Source organism: Sardina pilchardus, chromosome 17, assembly GCF_963854185.1.
Source record: "Sardina pilchardus chromosome 17, fSarPil1.1, whole genome shotgun sequence".
Classification (NCBI taxonomy): Eukaryota; Metazoa; Chordata; class Actinopteri; order Clupeiformes; family Clupeidae; genus Sardina; species Sardina pilchardus.
This window is the reverse complement of record NC_085010.1, coordinates 4,025,083-4,035,982: the sequence shown is the minus strand read 5'-3', so window position 1 is coordinate 4,035,982 and position 10,900 is coordinate 4,025,083. Positions and strand designations below refer to the sequence as shown.

The 10,900-nt window shown below is 45.0% G+C and overlaps 2 protein-coding genes across 2 annotated transcripts in view; one reads left to right on the top strand and one right to left on the bottom strand.

The window, feature by feature from the left end:
- The first annotated feature begins 7,698 nt into the window (after positions 1–7,698).
- hmga2 (high mobility group AT-hook 2) overlaps positions 7,699–10,900 on the top strand; it is a 30,898-nt gene continuing 27,696 nt past the window's right edge. Inside the window, exon 1 of the mRNA XM_062518572.1 lies at positions 7,699–8,037. Within this exon, the coding sequence (XP_062374556.1) occupies positions 7,930–8,037 (108 nt within the window). The 5' untranslated portion in view covers positions 7,699–7,929. The remainder of the gene's footprint in view (positions 8,038–10,900) is intronic.
- The window catches only part of LOC134062342 (neurotrophin receptor-interacting factor homolog), a gene marked incomplete in the record, with an annotated part of 1,833 nt that continues 605 nt past the window's right edge, over positions 9,673–10,900 (bottom strand). Inside the window, 1 exon segment of the mRNA XM_062518321.1 lies at positions 9,673–10,900. Coding sequence (XP_062374305.1) covers positions 10,461–10,900 — 440 coding nt within the window.

The window sequence follows — 10,900 nt, the reverse complement described above, 5'->3', positions numbered from 1 at the left end:
ACCACGGGGAGTGAGCTGTGTGAATGAGGGAGTGTTTTGTGTGTGTGTGTGTGTGTGTCTGTGTGGTTGTGCAAGTGCATGCTTGCATGCATTTGTGTATGTGTGTGTGTTTGTATGAGAGAGGGAGAGAGAGAGAGAGAGAGAGAGCGAGTGAGTGGGTGTCCTTGTGAGTCGCATGAATGTCTAAGTGTTTGTGTGTACACACGAGCATGTGTCTGTGAGAGTGACAGGGACGTCGTGCCTTTGAAAATATTTCCCTCAGTGGAAAAAAAACATTCTCCTTCGAGGAAAAAAAAAATCACAAACTTGCGGTTAGCTGCACATGGCCATTCCAAATCCAGTCAACCGAAGAAGAGCAGCTATTTTGTTCCATAACTCAGACTATTCATAAACTTTACATGCATCTGTGCTTGGCAAAGCCTCCAGCAGAAAATAGTTAGGGCTGTTTTCGACCACTGGACAGGGAGAAGGTGAGGAGAAAAATATTTTTTTCTCAAGCAACTGTGGGAAAAGGAAATAAAATAAACAGTACCATTTCAATATGTGCCTAAAGATACAGAGTGGATGTTTTGTGAACTGCACAAGTTCCTAGAACAGAGCCTGTCCAGGAGTTTTGAGTGGCAGTTTTATCGTTGTCTTGTGAGTGGGACATTTGTTTTGTGTTATACACTTTATGAAAATGTGAAATATTACTCAAAGACGCCCATTAGGATTCGCCAAAACACATCCAGCTCAGTCTAAGGCTGAATGCATGTGAGCGACAGACTGAATTCCAATGATTTCTTCAGTCTATCAATACCTGCTTTCCCCTGTCTATAAACCTGTCTTTTTAATACTACTTTCTCTTTTTTGCAAAATACAACAAATACAGTTTATGCATGTATGTGTACATATTCTTCGTTTAAAAATAGATTTGGGAAGTAGTAAACAGAGTGGCAGAGAAGACAGTGTTGATCTCGGTGAATTGATTTACCCGTCAAACTTGCTTGTCAGAGGCATGTGGAAGTGCAGTTAAAAGAGAGAGAGAGAGAGAGAGAGAGAGTGGGAGAGGGAGAGAAAAAGAGAGAGAGGGAGGAAGAGAAGAAAAAAAAACTCTCAACGCATTTGAGTGATAGCGCTGACCCCGTTGCTCTTAATGCGGATTAGCACAAATTTAAACATCCGCTAGTGGAGACAGGCTTGGGGCATGTGAGGGAGAGAGACACCTAGTCCGGCCGCTTTGAAGTGGGACACGCGGAGCGGAGTGGGGCCTGAGAGGAGCGGAGCGGAGAGGAGCCGAGCGGAGCAGAACAGAATCCTCCAGCAGCTGCTGCTGTCACGTCCCAGCTCTCGCTTTTTTCACCCCCCCAGAGTAAGCAAACCTCCACAATGTATATGAGCCCCCTTCTCTGTCACACACACACACACACACACACACACACACAGACACAGACAGACACACACACACACACACACACACACACACACACACACAGGCACACAGGCACACACACAAAAATGCTCCTTAAAAGTTTCCTCCAGAGGTTTCTCTCATGTCAGATAGGAACAAAACAAACTGGGGGTTGGGGTGCAGGCAAATACCAGCTGTTCCTCATTTACAGGGGTGGTACTTTTAAAACTGCCCTGGTGGGAGCCCAAAAAAGAGATGTTAGACTGATAACGCGGCATAAAACATTTATACACTTAAACTATTCCGCACATGACCGGCGTGCATAAAGTCAGGTTAAAAGTCACATAATAACTCTTAATATCGTTCTGAAGACTGAAGTCACTGGGCGCGCGGTGTCACTCATGCCTGTTGGGGCGGGTGGAGGCGGCAGTCGGGTGGAGTAGAGTGGGGTGGAGGTGGAGTGGTGTCTGGCGGGCCCATCCTCCTCTCCCCAGTGCCAGCAGATGGAGCCTTTGCCCTGCCAGCGGCTCCCAGACTTGTCACAGCACAGCGCACTGGGCCACCAGAACACACTTCACACAGAGCCAGGGACCAGCCTGCCTCTGCCCCGCGCCTCATGCACACTCTACTGGGGGAGACTGGACAGGCCAACGCCTGGGCCAAATGGACACCAGCTTGCAGCTACCAGTCTATGCAGAGGCAGCGAAAGACCAGTGTTATCCTTATTTTCTTGTCGCCTTCCACTATGGGACTATTTGTCTGTGTGTGTGTGTGTGTGTGTGTGTGTGTGTGTGTGTGTGTGTGTGTGTGTGTGTGTGTGTGTGTGTATGTGTGTGTGTGTGTGTGTGTGTGTGGAGAAGTGTGATGTGTGTGGCTGGCATTGTTGCAAAAGTTTTGACTGTTCAGTCTATTTACCCTACAGAAAAAATGAACACTGAAGATTGCCTGGACCAAGTCAACCAAGTTATAACAACTCCGTGACATGGATCCAGACACATAGAGTTGCTTTCCAGCCACCGAGTGACAGTGACCATGCTTTGTGCTGAACCATATGTGGGGCTTTAGGAACACTACAGCAAGTCTCAAGTTCCACACAGCATGGGAGGTCATTCCATAATGTTATGTGCCCTTTGACCCCAATGGGTGTGGCGGCAGAATTCCACGGCTCAGACTCTCCCAGAGCCCCCCAGAAGCCAGAGATCAAAGATCAGTAGGTTTGTCTGCCCATGGTTTCCTGAGTGCCTCAGACGGAGGAAGTAAACATGCTGGGAGATGACAGCAGTATCAGTCTTCCACCACCACAACCAAACTGAAGACGCACAGATTTTCAAGATGTTTTACGGTAAAGAAGATAGACAGCCCCAAAATAAATTACACGCAGAATAATAAATAATATGCAGAAATCAACAGTGATGGTCATTTCCAGTGTATTTCAACACCTGTTGCTTCTAAATAACAGCGCAATAATGTTTCCATTCACCAGAGTATATTGATAATAAGTGTCATATCCTTACAGTAGAGAGTGCCTCCGTAATGACCCTGTAGTCGGCCTGCAGACGTCCAGAAACCTCACATGTGACCTTCACTTGGGTCAAGAGTCATCAGGCAATTAGTCTGGCCCATCTCTGCTCAGGCCAACAACAGGCTGTTTTATGAAGCTAATTTAGAAAAACACGCAGATAAATTAAGAGAGTATGTAAGAGGAAGTGGGAAAATTAAATTTAATGAGAAAATTCATGGAAATAGCAGTAATCAACATTAGACATTTCCTCTGCCTTTCTTTTCTTTCTTTCTTTCTTTCTGTCTTTTTTTCTTTCTTTTCTTCCCTCTCTTTTCTCTTTCCTTTCATTCCGTGTCCTATAACGGAACCAGCATCTGTCCATGCTCTTTGTTTCACGAGTACCATTCCATTCCCATTCATCCCAATGTAGGAACCCCAACGGTCCAATCAAAGAGGAATCACAGTTTAAATCAACCAATCAAATGGAAGTAGCCTTTCATTCAAGAACATGTCAAATGAGATCCTTTCAAGTGTTCATGAAGAATACGTGGAGACAACTTGGAACGTGTTGATTGAGCTGCCAACTGCCCATGAAAAAGATAAGCAGGAGAATGAGAAAAAACAAACGTGCAAGATGTTAAGGCCATAAAAGAAGCGAGGCAAACGTCTCATTGGTCACTCCAGAGTGACCTTACGGAATGCACAACAATGTCTGGCCCTCCCCCCTCCTGAGGCTGACCGCACATGCCCTCGTCCAAGTGGCAGACAGGAGAGATTGATGGTGCCGTCGCTGGCGATAGCAGATAGCACCTTTACCTGCATGCTGCCACAGGTCTGACGGCCAGACAGGCCACACAGGCACTGGCATGAGGGGGGCTCCTGGACTGTGTTTGTCGACCTAAACAAATACAGTGTGTGTGTGTTTGTGTGTGTGTGTGTGTGTGTGTGTGTGTGTGTGTGTGTGTGTGTGTGTGTGTGTGTGTGTGTGTGTGTGTGTGTGTGTGTGTGTGTGTGTGTGTGTGTGTGTTGGCCAGCAGAAGTTCACTGAGGTTGTGTTGATCCTTGGGATAAAAAAACGAGGCCACACATTTTCTTTAAAAACATACCCTCCACCAAACTGGCTGAGAGAGTTTAATGAAGATTTTCTCTTGAAATAAAAACAATAATACACTTTAAATCCTCCTTGGTAAATAGAAAAAGCATACTATTGATTATTTATTCTTCCATGAGATTTTTTGCGCTCCAGCAATGACGTTTACGTCCCAAACTAACACAACGAAGAGCACACATACACATCACTGCATGCGCTTTGGTCAAGTATTTATTATAACGTTACGACTATTTTTTCTGCATGGTGTTCATATACTGTAACAGGAGGTCTCCGGTGTCACTGTTCCGTTCATAGATCTGAACTAGCCAGCAGTCCTTCTTCCTCTCTGAGAGTTTGGGAGAAGACGGGTTCCCATGTTCTCATGGGAAGGTGAGGTGAACCCACTCTCTCTCCTGAAATAACACCCCTGCTGTGACCCCGGCGATGGGAATGCGTGCCCACTTCCCCTGGGCTGCCCTTCCCAAATTACAAGATGAGCTCCGAGAGGTCCTGTCCTGGATATAACGGTCCTCACACCTCCACGGCTCCATTTGGGGTACGAGACCCTGTCCACTATAAATAGAGTGCTGCCCTGTCCCCTCGCACGGAGAACTGTATACAATGTGCGTGCGTGCGTGTGTGTGCGTGTGTGTGCGTGTGTGTGTGTGTGTGTGTGAGTGTGTGTGTATTGGAGAGAGAGGGAGAGAGAGTGTGTGCACTGATGCATTCTTCCACTCCCCTCGCCTGAGAAGGAGATAGAGAACCTCAACCATATCACCTCTGATGGGAGTGCTGGGATGTGTGGGTGATAATTTGTCTCTGAAGTCCCAAGTCACATTTGACCTCTTAGCTGACCGAATGTGTGGCCCTGATAGTCCAGCCAGAGGCATCCTGACCGGGGGAGGCTCGGGAAGAGTGCCTGATGGACAGTCCTCTGGCTAGCCCTTCATGGTATGGGCTGTGGATGGGCTGACATCTGGATGCATTTCTCCTCCTGCTTCTATATTTAATTTGTTCATTTCCTCTTCAAGGAACGGGATGAGCGCACAACTTCAGCACTTGGCCTCTTTAGGCAATATCCTCGCATAGGACCAAAGTCATGACCCACGCCCAATAAAGGGTGAAACTAGTCAACGTGAAGGTAGCTGATAAGAAATACTTCTTTTCCTCGCCAGTGCCTCCCTTAACTGACCAAGTTACTTTGCCCATGTGTGAGGTTTTTTTTTTTTTTTTGTCGATCTCTTGCATGGAGAAATGGAAATGTTTTACCAGTTTGTGTCTGAAGTGTGGCAGTAGGCCCCTCACAGTTCTGCTCCATAAATGCATCACATATGTGCTGCCGCTTTGACGTAGCCCAGGAGGCATGCTGGCTGGGGGTTAAACAGTTAAAATTGACATCGGGTGGCGAGGGGCTGTGGTTGGTCTCAAAATCTTTTTAGTGTGCCGCGGTGGAAGAGTTCTCCCACAATTCGCCCAGAGCAGTCCCTCCTCAACACACACACACACACACACACACACATACACCAAAAAAGGGGGAAATCTGCTTTCAACCTAAGAATGTCTTTTGAGATGCACATACTTCCTATTTCAACACCCAGTGTGCACTTTTGTCCTTTTAGTCTGAATTCTGATAAAGCAGCACTATCTCTATCTGCACTGCCAAAGGGCAAATAGACCATGACAACGAAAACAGTTTTCACTTTACATAATCCTACCTAAACTCACAATGTCAGTAATTACAAATTCAAATTACTTTTTTTGCACGTTTGGATGAGTTCACGCCCCCAATTTAAATACAAAAATACGTATTTTCACACTACCATGTATGCATTTGAGACATATGTCTCAACCCCTCAACAAATGTTTTGCGTAATCGATCTTGGTAGTACTTTCTGCAGTAATTTGCGGCTGTGGCTATTGATTGTATTCGTTTCATAGGCTTGCGGTCCTGACGCCGCTCTGTCTACGGGGGAGTGGTCTAGGGAAGAAAACGGCGAAATTCCTTTCTGGTCCACCTTCTTTGGGGGTCTGAGTGCTGTTTTTTATGAATGAACTGCATACCAACGACAAATTAACCACTTTCTTTCACAGGATAGCACAGATCCCCATCCCATGCCGAACTACACACAAATGTTGGAGTGTTTATGTGGAAACAAAAATGCGTGGATACATTTTAACTGGTGGAATAATTCAAGCGCGAGAGCGTGCACACTGCACACACACACACACACACACACACACACACATATATATATATAGCCTATATGTATACACACATACGCGCATCAGAGCGAAGCATACAGAGACAAAACATAATACAACGTAAACTTTTAATGTGCAGTTAAAATGAAGTCTACGCTATATCAACTAATGGATCCACTTTGCTCTCGTTTTAAACCCATCTCTGACACAATTGCATTCAATGAAGAGGGTAGGGGAGGACTTCGCCATTCCCTGTTGTCGAGCAGGCTTGGTCAGATCGTGGGAAAGGGCCTGCACGTAAAGCAGTTTATTCTTTGTCACTGTTGTTCTTGTGTAATTGATCTCACTCCACGTCGATGGGCGGAATACTTCAAAGCCATGCGGCTGCTGGAGGTCGGCCTTCAACCACACGCTTTTAGTCACAATCACACTGCTTGCACTTAGGGTTTGGAGGGAAAAGGCAGCTGCCACCACGGAAACGCATAGTAGCACTTTTTAGAAGTGTTGTTTGCACCTCAGAGCATACCTGAACAGTCCCAAAGGCCATTATATTGTTACGGTCGTAAACGCAATTTTAGACTAATCATTCAAAAATACATCCTATAATAATAGGCCTAATAATAATAATAATAATAGGCCTAATAATAATAATAATAATAACAACACATATGTAAATAAAGATAAATGCATAAATAAAATAAAACATAAAAAATCGAGGTATTTTGTGACTTTGTGACGTTTTATCAGTAGCCTACAATGATGAAAAGGCCCTGCAATGAAGTCAAATAATTTTGATAGTGGTCCACAAAAAATACACATGTAATAACTACTGTTGCTTGTGCAACACAATGGTAGGCCTAGGATAATTACGACATTAAGAAACATATACCAACTGAAATGATTCTCGGTGAGCTAACAGAACTCTTTACGAAGGAATATTAACTTTAGAGCGCAAGAAGGCGCTTTCGCCTTCTGTCTCTTTAAACTCTCTGGACTGTCGCCAGTTACATGAATGGTGCTGGACACGTGAGTTTGTCTCAATGTGCTCTCTCCTCTTAACGCCGCTGAATTTCTCCTGTTTTCTCTGGCTCTTCTCCAAAACCCCAGCTTTTTTGCGCCTTTGGTGCCTCCCCCTCCCCGTGTTATCCACCCACGGGAAAACTGATTTTCTTTCTCCCTCTCTTTTTTTTTAAATATACCTCATCCTCATTCGGTCAGTGTACTGGTTTCGTATGGACAACGGAGATGTATTTAAAATACCAACTTCTTTTTTAAACCAATCCGTGCAAAAATCTTGTCCCCGTGATTCTTGAAGTTCCGCAGCAGACTTGTCGGCGCGTGGATTTGACAGTGCACTGTCACATTTTCTTTGCAAATGAATCGCACTCAGTTGTACAGACGAAACCGAAATTCCAATCGATCACTGGCTTATTTTATTACTAAAGCCACCCCCACCCAGCTCTAAAGAGAAGACATTTTTGTGTGCCAAACACTGAACTGGGCAGCACGTGCTATTCATAATACTTTGAAGGCTCTCCCCATCTTTTTGTTTTTGTTTTGCGCAACCCTTTTCTTGCAAATACATATTTATTGAGGCCTCTTCATTCTACACTTGAAATCGCCGGTTCTAACTTTAAAGGAACAAGGAACTCCATCTCGTGTTCCGCACCAGGACGACCGGTGTGCAGGAATCAGCCGTGTCTGAAAGTAGAAGGTGCAGGAGATTACAGTTTGGTCCAAGCCACAATGAGTGCCCGCGGTGAGGAAGCCGGCGAAGCTTCAGGATCCCAGGAGCAGCCCGCACCGGCTGAGCCTCCGAAGAGAGGACCGGGCAGACCGAGGAAGCCGCCTCAAGTCAGTCTTATGTTTTTGTCTTTCTATTCGACACAACACGAAAATTAACCACGATTGTTTGTTGTTCTCTAGCTCCGCTCTCATAACCTATGCGAAAGCCCTTCCCAGTTAGTTGAAGTGAGACAGGATTGTTGCCTGTATTGTAGTTGAAGAAAAAGTTAAGAATGCAATGGATATGTTTGCCTGCAACAGTGCATGGGCTCTGTACGCGGTGGCAGCACACTTCAGACATACAATCATATATCCTTATGCTATAATGTATGCGCACAGTCCTGTTGCTACCATTGCGCTTGGTGATAGACCCCGCGATCATTTAGAACAAAAACGCTTAGGTAGCCTAATTATTTTACATCAGTGTATTTCCACATTAATTAAAATAGAGTTGACATTTTTCTTTCCTGTAATTGCAACTTTTTAAAAAGTTAATTCGCGGAAATTTCAACGTGAATATATGTGGGCTACGTCTGGTCACGTTGTTCATATGGCTGCATCTTTTTAAAAAGATAGTTTGCACAACAGTGTTTTCGGTGAGCATGCGGCGACTTCTGTTTAGTTTTGCAGTTGGACCGTGCAGAGGCTGTACCCCGGTCAGCTAGGCTATTGTATAGTATTATAATCTGTAGGATAATTGGGTTGATTGCGATTTTCATGTGACTGCGCTGCACGAACATATTATTGTGTCAGAAGTTATTGCTCCCACTCTTTTAACATCGTAGGCGCTTGTTTACATGTCCACAGCCACTGTTTCCAGCGGTATATCGTCATGACCACATCCTTTTCACAAGAGTTTTTTTTATGTTAGTCATTGTGTAAAGAATATCCAGCAATTAAATAAACTTAGACATATAGATACGTGTTTCTTTGTGTTTGCTTCTTTACATATTGATCTATTGTAGTGAAATAGGCCTACTCCAGCTGGATGGTAGAATATTCCTATTTGATTATACTATACCTTTTGTTGAGAGAAAGTTTTCAATATCTACATAAACCATTGATTTAATCTATTGGACAAACCCGTGCATTGTAACGTATATGCAAGTTGGACTAGATGTAGGCTAGACATAGGCTAATTTAGGCTAAAATATCCTGCCTACAAGAAAATGCAATAATCCACAGAGGGTCTTTTACTGAATCTTAAGTAGCCTACTAGTAGGCCAACTATTGCAATATGTAACAATGTATTTATATATGAATGAGGCCTTTTAAGGGCAACAACTGGAATCTACAGCATGTTTTAATTACCAGAAGAGAACCTTATTATTTTAGACAATATCACAACATCCCCACAACTCCCCCCTGTGTCTGAACAGATGTTAAAAGATGAGTTTAGGTTCAAAGTGGTTGCTACTAGGAGTGCCATGATTCGCTGATGCTGTCTTACTTGTTCATAATTTGAGTGCATATGCACTCAAACATGAATAGGCACGCACATACACACACACACACACACACACACACACGAGCATGCACATACATACATCCAACCACAAACTCCTATTGCCCCCCCCCCCCCCCCCCCCCCCCCCACACACACACACACACACCACACCACCTTTGCCCTTCTTTTGGTCTTTGTAATGGAACCGAGCCAAGTTACCAAAGATTGTGGGTTGGCCGAAGAAGCAGAGGCAGTAGTTGAGGATGGACATCATTTATTGTTAGGCTTGCCTTGAAGCAAGCAAAAGAGTCCATGGAATAAATATGAAAAAGGAAAAAGTTCACAATAGTTTTCTTGCAAGAATTCCAAAAACCAGTGTGAATCATCTACTTTGGCCTCTAATCAAAATACAGAGCCATATACTCCCATTACCTAGGCCAGACCAGACTAACATCAGACTAGACAAGGGGGAACATATACATGGCAGCCAGCACCATTCAACATACACAGGTAAACACTAAACAATCAATTAACGCACAATAGACAAAACAGACTCTGAGCCACAAGCACAAACATATTACATTATGCCTCTAGCAAATACAATCAAATACATTATCAAATAAAGAGCTTGGTTATATGCGAACAGGCTGAACCTAGAGGCGGCTTCATTAGGATAGTCTCGAAATCCCCTACAATAATTACGCCTCATGGAACAGTCCAATCCCGCCCGGAACCAATAAAAAGTCTTAGCATCTTGTCAGCTCTCCTTTGTCACCGGACCTTCATATGCCGAAACGAGAGGACGTCACGCACCCAATCGGTAGCTCCGTCTTGTGTCATTTTTATACAGTATAACGTGAAATAACTAGCCAACTAGCAATGGCTCAGGAGTGCGTGCATTGTGTGTAAGTGTATGTATGTAAACAGCTGATCAGTAGACGAGTGCCGACAGGGCACCAGACCTGTGCGGTCGTAGCTGGACCGTCACATATACCCCCCCCCCCCCCCTCTGGTCTCACGCCAGCAGGTAGGAGAGGAAGCGGTGTCATTCTTCCCCAGAATGTGGTCGATGGTGGGGTCTGTTGGACTCTCTGCTCCCTTTCCATTTGGCATACGTCCAGGGCCGGCCATTGGATCGAGCCGACACAAAAACATCTGCCAATACAGCAGCATCGGCAGCAGAGGCAGCGTTGCGTTCCCGTAGCCACACCTGGAGCTCTGGCGACAGGAGACGGAGGAACTGCTCCAGAATTACTACTTCCCCAATCTCCTCTTTGGTGTGGTGCTCTGGCTGTACCCATTTGTAGTAGAGGTCCCGTCGACGCACATACAGCTCCTTGGGGGTCTCATCTTCACCCACCTGGGCTGATCGGAACTGCTGCCGGTAGGCCTCCTGGTTGATCTCATATTTTCCCAATATGGCCGCCTTCAAGTGCCGATAATCCAGGGAATCTTCCTGGTCCATGCTGACGTAGGCAGCCCTAG